This window comes from Poecilia mexicana, unplaced genomic scaffold (genome assembly GCF_051168715.1).
Source record: "Poecilia mexicana isolate PSO_F unplaced genomic scaffold, ASM5116871v1 scaffold_15, whole genome shotgun sequence".
Lineage (NCBI taxonomy): Eukaryota > Metazoa > Chordata > Actinopteri > Cyprinodontiformes > Poeciliidae > Poecilia > Poecilia mexicana.
Window position 1 is genome coordinate 8,453,243 of NW_028263384.1, and position 17,649 is coordinate 8,470,891.

The 17,649-nt window shown below is 39.7% G+C and overlaps 1 protein-coding gene across 3 annotated transcripts in view; it reads right to left on the minus strand.

Annotated features, from left to right (window-relative positions):
* The window catches only part of slc8a1b (solute carrier family 8 member 1b), a 145,839-nt gene that overhangs the window by 24,312 nt on the left and 103,878 nt on the right, over positions 1-17,649 (minus strand). For all 3 annotated transcript variants that reach the window (XM_088013526.1, XM_088013527.1, XM_088013528.1), the window contains 2 exons: positions 9,503-9,648; positions 3,647-3,746 (listed from right to left, as the gene is read on the minus strand). In XM_088013526.1, the coding sequence (XP_087869652.1) occupies positions 3,647-3,746; positions 9,503-9,648 (246 nt within the window). The remainder of the gene's footprint in view (positions 1-3,646; positions 3,747-9,502; positions 9,649-17,649) is intronic.

Here is a 17,649-nt window from a genome sequence, read left to right on the forward strand (position 1 = left end):
TAGAGGTGACATGGCGTGTTTTTCATATCTGTGGAGAGATCAATCATTAACCTCTCTTATCTGTACAAGAAAAACAAATACTGAGGATTTAGAAAACATTTTTCTGTTCTATTTTTTTTTTAATTGAATTTTAGTAATATTAATTCTTCCCATCAAGGAAGATTTACTTGTAAGTTTCTTAGCCAAGCAAAACAGGGCAAATAGCTGACAATGAACATATTTCAAACTTGAACACTTTTCTGTATGTACATCAGAATTGCAGACTTATATTGCACTGTGTATTATATACCAACCACAGAGGCTGCAATGAGAATCGAGGCATAAACATTTCTGTGCTTTCACTTTTAACACTCAGCATGAGCCCGACTTCTCTCGTCAGCCCCGTTAGCGCCCTCCTGCTCCCTCTTCACTTTCCCCGCGCTCGTGTGTTGCTTCACAGCTGGAAGTAAACTGCTGGTTTGATCTTCAAGCATCCAATCAGCTCTCATTCTCAAAAACTTTCAATTCAGAGTTTTGAACTGGCTTCATGTTTAAATAACCAGAAAAAAGAAGAAAAAATACTCTCTGTTTTCCTTGCCTAGTGCACACAAAAGTATATATTTTTTTGTGTATGTGATAAAGTGGATATACTGTATCCTGCTTTTAAATCCTTCTGTTTCACATTTACATCATTCAGTTGTTGTAGATATGAAGTGGAACTGCTATGCTGTAGTCTCAAAATGAGTTGCTCATTATTGTAGCTCCACAAGCCCATCTATCCCTTTTCTGAGATGCATCAGAGAAACTCATTCTGGTGCCGTCACTTTAAATATGAATGAGGAACTTCACACCCCGCCTCCTCCAGGCTGCACAGCGTCCCACTCCACCCATTTCTGGAGTTTGATAGCAGCTAATGCTGGCGCCAAGAACATCACTGCGTCATTCGGATCATTTTCCGATCAGTTAAAAGCAATGCCAAATTGTTGATGTAATACTTTTCAAAACACGCAGTACGGTTATCTCCTCAAGGAGTTAAAAGCTGACATAAGCAGAAGGCGCCTCAATCAAAGAAAGTCTGAACTTCTTCAAACTGCCTGGTTAAATCTTAATTTTTCTAGGACATGGACCCCCACCAAAGGGTGACAACCCTTCAAAGATGACTAGTTCAGTCACCATGATGCTGAGGAACGTTGGAATGAACTGTGTGGGTTAATAAGCAAACATCTTGACATATCCGCTTGTAGATTTGGCATCCTTGAAATTAAATTACAAAATTGCCGTGAGAAATAAAAATGGCCGATTAGCGAAAACAGCTGGCTGAAAGTCTATGACCTTGTTCAGCACTTCCACAGCAAATACTTTTTGACATAATAGTTAAAAAAAAAGTAACAGGGGACAGAGAAAACTGAACGCACTGAAAAATACGACCCAAGAAGAATATAAAGATCTCTACCCAACACTAGGAGAGACTAAATTCAACTAGATACTCCAAGCACACAACAAAACGTATTTAAGGGCAAGTAATGTGGATTTTGTATGGTATGTTATCTTTAAGGATTTAAATTATTTAAATAAGCAGAAACGTAGTTATTGTAAATGTGATTTCTTATGTGTGCCATAAGACCAAGAATGTGTCCAAATAAATGCTTTTATTAAAGGGGAAAACTGCGCTCTCTCTATTGCTTCAACACACACACACACACACACACACACCCCCACACACACGCACACACACGCACGCACACACACACACACACACACTGAACTCTGTCACTGTAGACCAGCTAATCCCAGATAATAGGGTAAAGACAGGTTTTTTTTTTTTTTGTGGAACAGGCTCTCTGAAAAAAGCACAAACACACAGAAATCCACCAGATAAACTAATTTGGAGACACTTAAGTGTATGAGCTTTCCAAACAACGATTCTACATAAATGGGTCTGAAACAAACAAGATTTCTTTTCAGCTGTACATCACAATTATCAATTCAATTATTTGGATTACGTTCACATGCCAGAACTAATTGTTTTTGTGTGTGTGTGTGTGTGTGTGTGTGTCCCTCTGATTGTAAGGTTATTGAGGTATGACTTTCACCTTTGATATGCTCAGACAGCATAAACCGCAGATAATGAGGACGCTGCGGATTTTCTCCAGTAAACAATAATAAGCCTGTAAACATGGAGAGCTGTGCTAGCATGAGGCGCTGCAGCGAATCTTCCTTTATCTTACAATTAATCTTTTCACAAGAGCAGCAGATAGGGCTCCGAATTACTCTGAGGCTGGAAGGGATGCATGCTCTGAATCGCTACCAACTTAGAGCTGAACCTCAAAGTGAGGAAGAGGTCTTAAATAAAGTTGTTGTCTTCTGTTGTGTAACCTACGGTGAATTCAAACTAGCCCTGCTTAGTCTGCTTTAAACCCCAGTTCGCTTGCCAAGAAAGTCTGGTTTGTTTGGGGTGGTGTGAATGTGTAATCAAACTCTGATGCAGACCAAAGAAAGCAAACTCCCTGGCACGGTTTGAATGCAAATGTGAATGCCTAGCAGAACCGGAGCCCGCTCCAAAAGCAGGAAGCCAACTGTAGCACAAGGCATTCTGGGTAAATACAACCAAAACAAATGGGAGAGTCTAACACTAGCAGGAGAAAGAGAAATCCAACAACCGGTAAATTCTGACACCACTTCATTTTTGTTTGCATTTTATGAAAAAGAACTTGCTCTCAGTGTCTTGTTCAGAGGTTTTTGTGTATTTCCTTCAGTGGTTCTTGTTGCGGCGCCACCATAGGTGAGGAGGGGAACAGGCAGGGTGAAAGTGAACCGCATTGGCTGAAAATGTAACTAATGCTGCAAATTTGGTCCCCAATCAAACCGAGTCTACCGGACTATCAGGTGTGTAAACATCCTTACACCCTTGATAGGCTCAAACGGTTTAAAATAGCATAAAATTCACAACATTAATATCTAAATTAGCATTTATGTAAATGGAATATGAAAATTCAGGTGGTTGACTTATTTTAGGATGTGATTGGTCAGTGTTTGATAAAAATAAAATAAAATCATTTTATTGTGCATGTTGTGTTTTTGCTGGGCACGTCGTCTTTAAACTGTGTTTGGGTATTTTTTGAAGCCAAAACCTTTTGTATTGCAGCTAACTTAAAAAACTCATCAACTGCTATACATCTCTGCTATTTAACTCATGTTACCCAACTTTCAAACTTATTTAACCACTAGAGGCAAAAGTACTTTTGCAAGAGGAGCTGAAGGACCCAAAATGAACTGTAGGATGTTTTTATCCCCCTTTAACAGGTAAAATTAAATGGCATTTTCTTTCATCACATCCCATTTAGTCAGAGTTTATCATTTAAAAGCCATTCGAGAACAAATATAACCAACACCTACACCCAACCAACCATCGGGTACGTGATACTACTCCATTTCGTCACGCGTGAGTTTTCTAATCTTTCAGGTTGTGCTCGTCATTTGCATGCGTGAAGCGGAGCGCGTGAGGGGCCTCAAAAGACATAAAACCGCAGCTGTTCCTATTAAAAGTAAATTCAATTCATCGCACCATTAAGCACGTGCTTCACAGAAATCATTAAGCGTGTCCAGATGAAGCGGAGAACCGAATCCAGGCGCGTGAAGCCCAGTTTCTATTTGCCGTGGCCCTTACCTGCGCTGACAGTGATGGCTTCGATGAACTGGTCTCTCCAGCTGTTGGTTCCCACCAGCAGAGCCAGGTTGGTCTTCTTTATCAGCTTGTCCACCGTGTTCTGTTAAGACGCAAAAGAATAAAAGACGATTCTTATTACCGAAGACGGAATTTCCGTTTCAGGTCATTATTCGGGTAGTTTAGTAGTTGGAGCCACGGTCACGTAAGCTAAAAAGGGCAACATTTCTTCTGATTAATTTTTTTCCAGTCAGAGCCTTGAAATTAACAGCAGGAAAAGACGGGAACCAACCATCACTTTTAAGAGAGAGAAAGAGAGAAAAGAGTAAAGTCACTGAAGAGGGAAATTGGCTACCGTCTGAATCAAAACATAAAAATGAAGGGAAATAAAAACAATAAGAAATGGTCTTATATCTACACGATTGGCTGTATTTCAAATAATAATAATAATAAAAAAGTCTCCTGATCTAGGATTACTGCCAACTCAATTCCAGCTTCATGTCAAGCAATGCGGTAAATTTTCATGACTAACTCGGCCTGTTGACGGAAAATACAAAGATAAAAATTTTGCCTTATTCACCTTGTTGAGGAAAAAATATAATAAACCAAAAAGCACTCCTTTTAAGTGTCGCTATAATTCAACAACTTCACCGTACAATCAGTTTAAAGCAAGAAACTATAATCTCCATGTTCTTCTATTTTCAGTTTCATATGCAACTGAAAAACACCGCTTTACTTCTTGGAATAGAAAAAAATAGTTTTATGCTTCAACAGAGAGATTTTGGAAACTTTGATAATGAATAACAATGAGCAACAAATCAAACATCGTCAAAGGTTGAGATCGACACAAGAAACTAAAATAACATGTGTTTGTAATAACATGCTATTCTATCAGAATAGTCAAAGCCAAGCGATAGGAGACCTCTGCTAATAGAAGCTCATCACTTCTTTAAACAAGATACTTCACAGCTGCTTGCTTTATTGGTGTTTTATTTTGAAGTTGCCAAAAAAAACACTCCAAGATTTGTCTCATAAAATAAAGATGTTATGAACGGAAACCAGTTTAGATACACTCAAAGATTCAGGTTCAATATGGTAATTGTTTTACTGCATTTTTGTACTGCACTTGATCATCTTCATGTAGCTCCTCTGTATATCTATATCAGTTATTTGAATTCATTTCAGACAGTTTCTGCATTTTCCCCAAAACGCCATTCAGTCTCAGACTTTCTGCTTTTTGCTTGATTGCTCTCACTGTTTTCTCAGCTTTTGGATGTCAGCTAATCCTTAAAAAGGAAGGAATCACGGCGGATTACGGTAACACAAACACTCGAGCAAACGCAATCACTCACACATGCTAATCAAAGGAGCAGTGGGAATGGCGCTCTTTCTTTCTGTGCACTTCTGAAGAAAAATGAGATGCTAATTGTCTTGAATGGTGCTCAGGGACATAAACAGTGCCTCGCCGCTGCTGTGAAACTCCTCCTTCCCAAACAACACACACAGACACACACACACACACACGCACGCACACGCACACACACACACACTTCCATCCATTTTCACTCTGTTGTATGTGGAGTGAACATTCATGCACGGACAGCACAGGTTTTGGAATATCTCATCGTCTGGATGTCATTCGTGGACGCTGACTTTGCTTTTTGGAGTTTTACAAAAGGGTGAAACTTTGGAAATGTGAAAAATCTGAGTACCCAGAAGAAATGCAGGAACGTGAAAGTCATCTGTGCTAATTTTTAAGACCACATTTTTTTCCCCCTTATAAGCTGTGTAATCAGCATTAATATGAAATACATCTCATTTCTTTAAGTCTAGCTCAGTCTGTTTCTTGTCGCCTCACATCAAACTCCGTGCCACTCCACAGCCGGCTGACGGGCGCCGCGACGGATAACTACGGGATCCAATTCCATGAAGATGCACACAGAAGTATAATTTCATGCGCCGGAGCCCTCGATGAAGTACGGGACCCCGTCAAGCAGCAAGCCATTACTGGGAGTTATTAATTGTCTGTCTGAAGTGAGCGTGTGTGGGTGGAGCGACCGGCAGGAGAACATGCATTAGCGCACACAAAACGCAACATTGATGGTAATTACATCTAAGCCCGTCTTAAGAAAGGAGCGCGTGGGAGAAACGAGAAAGCGACACACAGATGTGACGCGACTCTTTTCCCGTTTGCTTCCAGGAGGTTCGATTGTCTGCAACATGCGGCAGTGGGTTTTGTGGGGCATTTGTGCAACTTAATGCGGGGCAATCGATACGACTTTATTTCAAGTTGGCTGTGAAAATAGGAAGCGGTTCTCATTTTGTCTTCATACATGGAGACTAATGTCGCAGTGGATGCAGGGACATTTTCCCTCACTGCCTTTTGAGACCTTTTCTCCCTAAGCATTCAAAGACAGACTGAAGCCACTTCACAGAGCAAAAGCTTCTCATTGTGGGTGAAAGTTAATGATCCCCTGAGCTGGGCAGAGAGGCCGTCACACGGCCTAAGTGGCAGGTGTTTACAGGGCAGCTGGTGTCCTCGTCACACGGCTCTGACCAATGCTAATGTTGTCCTTTAGCAGACTCTGTGATGCCAAAGTGTGTACACTGGAGCGGTGGTGCGTTCCCACTGTTCGGTCACGGCGATTGTGTAGGTTTGTAGGTGCATCGCAAATAAAAAGTAAAGCTTCTCCGTAACATCTGCAGTGCAAATAATAATAATAAAAAACAACATGCTATAGTTCAAACATATGAGGGGCCGTTTAGGACAAAATTTACGTTTTGTCTCTCACACACTACCAAAAACTCTCGCATACTCCAAAAAAATAGCCACGCACACTCAAAAAATACTAAAATGTCACACACACACAAACGTTAACTTTCTCGCACACACACTACTACCAGCTCGCTCACATACACTGTACTAACAGCTCGCACACACACACAAACGTTAACTTTCTCGCTCACATACACTACTAACAGCTCGCACACACACACATTACTAAGACTCGTTTTTTGAATGTGTGAGAGCGAGACTCTTTTTGAATGTGTGAGAGTTGTCACGGAAGAGGCGGGGCATAATTTTTGGATCAAACTGCGCATGCGTAGATCCTAAACTATAAGTTTCGATTGTTGACTCACTGTATGTTCTATTACTTAGTATATTTGTGCTTTTAAATATATATAGAACGTTTAACTTTCTTGTAGATTAAATGTGCTATAGAAATAAATGAATCTGATTGATTGATCAAAAATAGCAAAATTGCTGTAGTACAATCTGTCCACTGGGTGCCAGCATTACAGGAATTATTAAGAGGTCTTGTGAGAAATTCTGTTCCCCCGTGAAAATCTGTTCCCCCTGTGACGGGAGCGCGCATTGCAGCCAGAGACGCGGATCCAGTGAATCTGACCATTTTCACAGCGCTTCTGATCGATTTCTCGGTAAAAACTACTCATATGATCATGTCAATGTGTAACTTTCAGTTTAATCGGCAGCTATCAAAATAAAAATACATACATAAATAAACAAGGTCTGGTGTGGAGGTCTTTTTTCGCTGTTTTGTGTTATTTTGAAAGCGGAGAAAATCGATCTTTTTTCAGCTTTTGTCTCGTAAGCCTGACAAATAAAAGTCAGTCAACAAACACAGGTTCCCAACACGTAGTGTGCATTTATAATTTTTCATTTCTGATGAAGGAGGAAGGAGATTAATATACCTGCAAGATCTTTTACTTTGTTTTCAAAATATTTGCACTATGTTTGACATTTGTCCTTAACATAGTTTAATATAAGGTAGCTATTGAAAGATAGTTTCAATATATTTATATATATTTAAAAGCACAAATATACTAAGTAATAGAACATACAGTGAGTCAACAATCGAAACTTATAGTTTAGGATCTACGCATGCGCAGTTTGATCCAAAAATTATGCCCCGCCTCTTCCGTGACAACTCACACATTCAAAAAGACTCTCGCTCTCACACATTCAAAAAACAAGTGTGTGTGTGTGTGTGTGTTCAACTTTAGTCTTGTGTATGTGAGAGATAAACGTCTGTGTGTGTGTGCGAGCTGTTAGTACAGTGTATGTGAGCGAGAAAGTTAACGTTTGTGTGTGTGTGACATTTTAGTATTTTTTGAGTGTGCGTGGCTACTTTCTTGGAGTATGCGAGAGTTTTTGGTAGTGTGTGAGAGACGAAACGTAATTTTTTTGAGTGTGCGTGGCTACTTTCTTGGAGTATGCGAGAGTTTTTGGTAGTGTGTGAGAGACGAAACGTAATTTTTTTGAGTATGCGAGGCAACTTTCTTGGAGTATGCGAGAGTTTTTGGTAGTGTGTGAGAGACAAAACGTAAATTTTGTCCTAAACGGCCCCTCATACAAACACGTACATTTGTAAATTCTCTTGACGTTGAACTTTGCAAGTGTGCACTTGAGTAACCTTGTGATTGATGTGCACCTGTTTGCCTCTCTATGGTTGAGCGCATGTGTATTGTCAGTCAGTCAGTCAAATAATGCAGATATTTATGAGAGTTTGGTGAATTTATTCTGCCAAAATTTCAACACCAATGTGAAGGATCTTTCAGCAAAAGCTGCCATGACTTATTTTTCTAATTTTATTTAATCTAGTTTTATTTATCCTTTATTGATCACACAGTTTGGTTTGATTATTGATATTTTTAATGCATTTTGTCATTTATCTTCAGCTTAGCATTTCCAATGTGCAATCTGACACACTGTGGCTAACATTTTCCTAAAATGTTTTAATGAACAGGACCTACTTGATGCTTTCAGTGAGAACTTTTCAAACTGTCTTCAGATTGATATTTCAGCAGGTATTTATCGAGATCTCTTCATGGAGTGTCCAACAGGAACCCAAGCAAAGGCAGCAAATATATATAAAAACTTTTAAAGCTTCTGCAAACAAACAAGATCAACTTAATGTCGGGTTCCTCAGACAAAACAACAACAAAACAAAACAAAACAAAACAAAAAACAGACAATGCAGAGATTTGGACAAACATGTTGTCCCCCTTTGGTTATGTCAGATCCAATAAAACCAGTGAAGTGAACCACTGTTTCTTCATAGCAACCTAATATTTAGATGACTTTTTAAATATGACTCACAAAATCAATGTACAACAGCGTTTGACGGGACTGACTACTGAAACAAAAACCGGTTTTGTCATTGATGGATTCTGTATCTTCCTTGCGTTTCATTGCCCATTCCCAGTAATGATTAATGATGTTTTCCAATGTGTGTGTGTGTGTGTGTGTGTGTGTGTGTGTGTTTTGTTCCCCCTCAATCTGTCTCTAAACTAACTGCTCCGTAACTGAATCCCCTCATTGTTCAAGGTCATGAGTAAATACTGCAATCACTTTACGGATTACCATTTAAACTCAGACTGATGGGGTGGAGCGGATTTCATCTCAAACACACGCACACACACACACACACACGCACACACGCACACACACACACACACACACACACACACACACACACACACACACACACACACACACACACGCTGAGGTGAAGTGCAAAGTCAAGTTGTTCTCTTTAGTCTTGATGCCGTTATGTCGACTGTAACCAAACTTAAAATAAACCGACTGGAACCGGAGGAGCACTTCGATCCAGCAGGAGTTTTTGTGTTTTGAAGAGTTCTCTGTAGGCCTGAGGGGGAAATTCTGAGAAAAAAAAAAATGGCACTAAAATACAGTTTTAGAAAAGCAAGTGTCTAAAAGGATGACTGAACAGCAGCCTCCCCGACATAAATGTGCTCCATCAAACAGCAAGGCTCCAATTAAAGCCGCAACTACAAAAAAAAAAGAAAAAAAAAAGGGAGTGCGAGCTTTCTCACCTTAAACTCGTACGACTCCTCGATGATGACCTCCAGTTTGACGTGGTCTCCCAGCATGGGACGGCCCATTTCTGCTATGCGTCGCTCCTCTTCATCCTTCCCTGTCAGGGGCTCCTCTTCCTCCCCCTCTGCCTTTGGCTTTTCCTCTGAAAAAGATCACAGGAGAAAAAAATAAAATAATAATAAAAAAAAACATCAGGTGGTAGAGTTAGTACAAAGCTGGAGAAAGTTTGTCAGGTTTTGGCATTGTAGGCAATCAGGAAGCCTTGATCTTCAAAGCTTCTGAACAGAAACAGAGAGGGAAAAGTAGAGGGGTTTTTTTTAGGATGAGGGGCAAATTTGTGATTAATGTGTTTGTGGGGTTTTCTTAAAGTGCGTAGCAACAAATTTAAGCACGAAACTCTATGAATATTTAAAGTATGCACCCATATTTCGCTTTATATTGATTTTCAAAGCGCATTAGTGAGTGATCCTACATATGAAAGTGCTTCCGGTAGCAAAAACGGAAAGCAGAGTGACATTACACCTGCGATGGCTCCGTCTCGAAGCTTGAAACTTGCTGTAAACATAATGAATTGGTTTCTTGACAACAACAAAAAAAACAACAAAAAAAACAACACAGATCAAACAGCAAAGTAGGACAAACTCTATGGATTATAAAACAATTATAAAACGTGGATTTAAAGGCTTAAATCTGAATGACAAAGTTACAAAACTAAGAGTCCAAGCTTGCTTAACAGCATTATAATATACAAGTCTTCTTTTCGATGCGTTTTGGTAGAAATCCTGTGGCGTCTTCCAGATTACATCAAACCAAGGACAGCTCTCCTCCACCTGTAGCTCGCTTTTTATCAGTGTCATTTTACTGCTGCTGCAGTCTGACTGTCAGTATTTCCACTTTCCTTTTTCCCCCACCTCTTTGGGGTGGTGCAGTTAATCCCTCTGGTCAAATAGACTGATTATGTGGATCAAAGTGAGACTTGCATAACTGCTGATGTAAAGCCTTCTGGTGACTCGGCGTACGGAGGAACGTGCTGATACATGGATTTGCACTTTAGGGGAACGGTCTTACTTGGGACTGAAGCAGAGATTTTGTTGCGCTCTTTTGACTTCTGACAGAATTTTAGTTTTTAATCACCAGAGTTATTTGCCACCATAGTGAAAAGAGTGAAAGAGGTCAGTGAAGAGACTGAGGAAAACAGACAGGAGATGAAAGAACCAACTGTGGTCAGTGTAAGGTGACTCCAGGCAAAGCACAATCTTTTTTTTTATTTTTGGATTCTCCAGTAAATTTATGGAAAGACAAGCAGAAAACTAAAAGTAGTGCAAACAAGTTTTTCCTCCTAAAACCTTTTTTGGATGAGAAATATTAATGGAAATGAAGTGATAATGTCACAAAAATGTAATGAATTTAGTCAGAGGATCAGATTTCTCTAAATCAAATTAGAATAAAAACCTGACTTGACTGAGAAAAATGGATGTCATTTTTGGATTATTTTTGGTGAAAAAATAATCCTGATTCAGTTGAGAAAAACATAAACAACTTCTAAAAAATGAGTTTTTTGTAACCCAGTGTTATTCTCCATTTCTTCTCTCACGTCATTGCTAGCTATTGCTGCGTAGGTCGGCTTTCAAGAGCCTGTAGCCAGAATGACGCCGCACAAACAGCGTTGCTAATTATAAATGTTGAGTGTATAATGGGTCAGCATCACAATGCGATGCCGTTCAATTGATTTAATGCTTATAACTTTTCAGGAGCATCTGCTGCTGCTCAGCTTGTTGCTGAGCTAATGGGGCTACGATTCTGTGTGCATGTAAAGTGGTTACTGAGTCAGGATGGATTTTAATACCTCAAAACTTCTCCTCTGAGGAAACACTTCTCCTGACTTATCAACTTTAATCTCGACTGTATGGATTCAAACTTTAGACAGAAACTTCACCATCACTACTTTCTGTCTTTAGCAATTGATAAATCGGTTGGGACACACACCTGTTGTTAACCTCCACAAAAATTCGACTGACTTTTTAGCTTTTCATAAACCACATTTAGAATTTGAACATAATTTTAAAGGAGGTTATAAAAGTGAAATAGGTCTTAAGTATATTCTAAATGTTGACATTACCAGCTGGCCGGTTTTGAGAATTTTAATTAGACAGAGCCATCTTTTTTTCTTTTCTTTTTTTTTTTAATAGCATTATACATAAAGATTTTAGTACACTGAGTACTCGGAGTGTATAATGATATTGTCAGAAATAGTTTTTTTTTCCACCTTTGAACTGTTTCGTAACATGGCTATAATGCTAGACCAGGACACAGTTAAACAACAGTTTACAATCTTTTTAATTTTACCAAATAATTGAAAAAAGTCGGTTTGATTAGCCTCAATGCAGCGGCGCCCTCCTAGTATTTCCCCGCCCTTAAGATCTGTGTCAGTAACTGCGACTTACTGTAGATTCATAACTTGCTAGTAGGAACAAGAGGTTGAGTGAGCAGAGAGACTGATCACATTTTCCATGGCGTTACGGTTAATAATGCCAGGGCCTGCCATTACAGCGCTGAATATTATGAGTCTACATGAACTCCTGGGTCATTTGTTCCCCTTAGCTGAGTTACTGCATAGAGCATATACAATTAGCTGCACATACAGAATAAGAATAAGAAAGGGAACCAGCACCAGGAGCATCAGCTTTTCCTCCCCCTTACTGCAGCCTTCACAGTTCTAGTGTCTCTTCCTAAAAGATGCTGTTTAACTGGATGAAGCGCATGGAAAATATCTGCAATGTTAACTATAGGCCTCCTTGTGCTCATTCTGCTTAGATATTTGTTTTCTTTGTATTGTAAAACCGACGTCTACTTGTCCAACAGTTGTTTCCAATGTTGGCTTACAGAAAAAAGTCCCAGGTTCAAACTTGGTCTTGGGCGTACTCAGACTTCCTCCTAAAACCCAAAATCATGATTGTTGGGTTAATAGATCGATCTAAATTGCCGTCATCCACTAGCATTTCTTGCTCTGTAGGAGTGTTAAAGTTTAGATTTATAGCCCAACCTGGAATTCGTACTGGGACAAAATTACATGCTTGATATGCAGGTTGTGCTTCTGTGGAATGTTTTAAATAAGCCTATAATACATTCAGCACAGATATAAAGTTGTGTTAATCTTCTTAAATGAAGGAGTAAGTGGAGTAAGTGAGACATTAGCTTAGATTATTATAGGCGTTTTTTGATGCATAGACCAAAACGGACATCAAGAAGTTTCTTTTCCCAATAAAACACTTGATATTTTGTGAAGGAACCAACGTGAGCTCTTGTTCCTGATTGGTCAATTAAAAAAAAAAAAATGCATGTTTAACTAGCTGTCAGAGCCAAGCCTTTGTAAATCATTTCACAAATTCTATAACCAAGAATCAAAAATGACTGGTTAGTGGAAGGGTCTTGTACCATTCGTCTTGCATAAGGCCACTAGATGCCACCATAATTCAAAGCAGGTGTGGTGAATCATAAGTTGCTTTCTCCTATGAGCTAAAGGTGCATTTCAAAATGAGTGGAATCCAGATCCTTTGTTATTCTTATCTTAAAGTCATATAAAGCATGACCTGGAGACTGCATGCCTCTCCAGGTTCCCTTTTAATTGGAGTGAATTTATCATGATTAGCATGCAAAAAAAGCATACACCGTCACACACTATTTAATGTTGACTGAATGAACTCAATTAAAAGGCCACGCCACAGCTCGAGTGGGACGGAGACGACCCGGCAGCATCCATTTCGGCTGTGTGAGTGTAAACGGTCCTGGCGGAGGGAGGATGTTGCAGGGAGAGATTCGACATCGAGTCGAAGCCGCGCCATTCATCAACTGGATTTCCATCCTGCGGCGCTTCCCCTCTCTGCTCCTTTGCAGATGAATCACATTAAATTCAAATGAGGGTGCATTTAAGCCAGAGGACAAACAAAGGTATTGCTCCAGTTGTCGCTCCATACAAGGACTTCTAAATGAAAGATTATTAAGCCGTCTCCATAACTAAGAGTGTTTTTTTTTTCTTTCTTAAATTGCTTTTAGCTCAGGCAGGTTTTATTTTATGACCTGTGCTGCACCTTTAAATCGTCTGATTTAAAATACGCGAGGGGCATAATTTCCGTCCCATCTTGAAATTTCAGCATTTCATTATATAACCGCCTCCCATCCTTCTTAATCTCCATCTTCCTGTTTCATGACCTCATCCTCTTAGTCTTTACTTCACGATTTAAAGCACAAGATGTTTTCATCAGTCTGCGCCTTACATTGTTCCCCCCCATTCACTCGGCCTTACTTAGCTGGCCTCAGCAGACTGACAACACCGCTGAAGTGATGTCTTATTCACACAACAGAATCCACAGCATTGCAGTCAAGAGGGTATCGGCTACAAATGAACTCATATGGAGATTATAGTAGCATTTCCTACATCATCACTGCTGCTGCTTTGATGATAATAAAAAAAAAGCTATGATGGATCGCTTTTTAAAATTTTCCACTGCGATCATGATTACCTTCACAACCAGTACAGATTGGCACCCCAGGTCGGTAATGTGTAATAAGCTTTAAATAAATTCCTCCTATGTTGTAGAAGCACAGCCTCGCGTTGAAACACGTCAAGAACATTTATTTAACGGGCAAAATTACATTAGGGAATAATTGCTTTCAACAGTGATTGGAGCCCCGACTGTTAACACTTTGTTCAACCCCCTGTTGCCAATAAGATAGCACTTAGTCTTTTACCATAACATTTTACAAGGCTGGTGTGTGCGGAGAGGAGGATATTCGGCTATTTTCTCTTTTCACGTTCTCTCCTGATTGCCCAGAGATTCTCACTTCTTTAGCTCAGGACTTAGCTGGGGAGAACATTGGTTTGTCTGAACAGAGAACTAGTTCTGTGTATATTTGGTCATATGATTTGGATCAGTTTCCTGCTGGAAGAACTATTTTTATTTTTTAAATGAAGTCAACCTAAATAAAGTCTAAAATAATAATCTTGCCATATTTACCATCTACCACAGTTGGCCTGCAAATGGCTCTAAAAACCACAAATACTAGAGATGCCCTCTAAAAACACTTAACAGTTTAAACACTAAATGCATCTCAACATGCATTTATAGTGAAAACCACAGAAGCTGACATCCACAGTCGTCTTCCTCTCTGCCTACAGCCAATCAGTGCCATGGAAAATGATTGGCGATCCTTGATTAGCTGCTTTGCAAAGGCCGACCAATAGTATGTCAAGTAGCTTTGTGCAAAGGTATTTTAGCTTCCCAAGATGCATTTTCTTTTGAATATTTTATGACCTGATATTTGATCTACAATTAAAAAAAAATAAATAAAAATCCACAGACAGGCAAGTTGAATATGGGAATACTGAACCGCAAATTAGTGGGGCTCAACAACAAGTTAGACATTCTGATCAAATCGAGTTTATATGTGGGATTTACTTCATAGGAACTCTTAATGGTACTTCATCGTTATGATAGTGGTGGTTTTGTTAAAACATCTATCTTAAATCATTTCCCCCCCCTGCAGTGAAAAAAAAGGAATTAAACCAAAAGATAACATTTCAGTCAGATAACGCTCTTCAGATCAGAACTGCTGTGTTTCTTTAAATCTGTACATCTGCAGCAAAGCTGATGGGATAAAATGACTGCTTGAAAAAAAAAAAAAAAAAAAAAAAAAGAGTTGAGAACGGTCTCCAACTCCAGCCGTGTCTGCCATACTTTTGGCTGCTTGTTTTAGTTCTGGTAAATTTATCTAATTTAATTCTTTCTGCTTTATTGCTGGATTTCCTCTATTCTTAATTGGCAGAGTTATGTTTCTATTTTGTCCTTTTTTTGTATTTAATTTTTGTCACACGTCTCCCCATTTTGTCTGCCTTTTCTCCCTCTTTTGGACCGAGCATCTGCTCTGTATGGTATATGTTGTGTCAGAGGTGTAAATGTTGCACAGTGCATGGTGACAGGAGGTAGCATGCGTTTGTTATGTAGATGAGACTTTGCACCATGTCATGTTTTAATGGGGTTTGTAGTTCAACAGGAGTGATTGAAGATGCAGAGGGGAAAAAGGAAATGGGCTGAGAAAACATCTGATAGACGAGAAGGAGTAAAATCTGAGGAGGATTTTAAGGCAAAGAGCTGAAAGAAAAGGAGGCGGCAGTGGCAAAAGGAGCACGTGTTGGTATTATACGAAAAGAGGATGAGGAAGGGACAAGCTGGAATAAAGTGAAGGCAGAAGATTATGTTATGCTGTCTCACCTTTTGGAAGTCTTAGCTTTAACAAGAGGAACAGGAAAAAGACCCGACAGACTGCAGAAAGGCTTATACAAGGCGGTCAAAAAATATGTTTTTCAAAGGTCGGATCATTTCCTCCAAAGCAAGTTTTGACACGACTACGACAGTGTCTTAATTCTGACAGATTCTCTCTAGGATCGGTCACGGTGGCGCCACGAATGTCCAGCTCGCGATCGACTTCTCAAATCTTACTGTGAAAAAAGAATTACATCGACTCTACCTGTGATTTAACATCAAACTGTTCACATGACTCAAGGTCTGACGATGACGATTCATTTAGAAAATGATTATGATTTCAAACGGCGAGGCGTCAGCGGTTGATTATCACGTTGCCCCGAGCAACCACGACTGACATTTCCACACAAAAGCTGCTTAATAACGTCCAGCAGCCATGATTTGTCAGCAACACGTCCAAGCAACGGCTGACGGGATGGTTTGGGGGATCTTTTGTCTGCGTCTCGTCGGCGAATCATTTGCTGGTGCCATTTGTTATTACAGCGGTTTTATGATTGTTGATTTGGTATTTAACAGACTTTCTGTAATGCGCCCATTCAGTGATGAACAATTACAGTGTGACATTCAAGCACCGAAATCGCGCTAGACGATTCAGATTCACTTGACATTTGCCGTCGGTTCGTTTGGCGTCTTAATGGAAGCGCGATTCGGGGATGGTTATTCATCCCCCCCTCCTCCTCTTCGTCTGCTGCCGGCTGGTTTTAAATAAGTGGAAAGATTTTTACGCACTGCAAAAAAATGAACTTCTGGGGGAGCAATAACTCTAAGCAATTAAAATGTTTCACTTTATATGTAACACATTACTTGATAATGTAATTCAGCCTTTCGGAGAAAAGCTGAATTACTTATCAGTTGAATTATGAACGGCTTGTTGCTCAGCAGAAGTTGAGTTTGAATCCACTCCTATCCAGTTTAGCAGCAGCGCGCTGACGCAGTCGCTGCCAGTGAACATCACTCTGAAATGTGGTTGTCATGGAAAAGATCGAAAGTCTTCATGATTCTGGTGCCCGACTTAGAAGGCTGCCAGATGCGACGTGCTGAAGAATGATGGCAGCGAGTTAAAGTAACACTTTTGAGGGAATCATGATGCGCTCGGTTTGCATGCCGTCATGGTTCAGACATCATCTGCGTCAACAGAAGGTGATCGTAGAGTGAATAAGTCAACTCTACGGAAACGTAGTAAAAACAACCACAGAGCTGGACAGATTCATAGAAGTCACACTGCTTAAATATTGTGAATCAACAATCCACCTAAACTAAATGATTCACTGTAGAGGGAGAAAGCATCGTACGAATAATTATGTTCATGTCAATATTAAGGATTCAGCCTGTGATTGGGTGGATCCTCTGCATCTATGAAACTTGTTTGTGTGCATCACTGCCTGCAGCTATAAAACTACAGTTTTTTGCTCATCAGGTTTAGTTCACAACAGCTTCAAATGAAGGAAGATTTATATTGGTTTATTTATTTTTTTTTAATTCATACTATTACTTTGTTCATGAACCAGTGATCGTTCAGGTGTGCTCTACATCAACCTGAGTTACATTAAATGTAAATTGACGAAAAAAATTTCTTAATGCATCTGAAGTTTGTGAGCTGCAAAAAGGTAGAACTAACCTGAGCGGTTCAATTGGAATTTCAGTTCAATGATCCTTATAAAAGCTTAAGAATAAAAGTTTTAAAATGTGTAGAAATTTCATTGACACAAGGGTCTTTGGGAGCATGTTGAGATTTTTTGATGTGAAGCCAACCAAATACAGCAAACCGTTGCTTCAGTGTTACTGACGCTCTAACAGCTCCATCAGTATTACAGCAGAGCTCT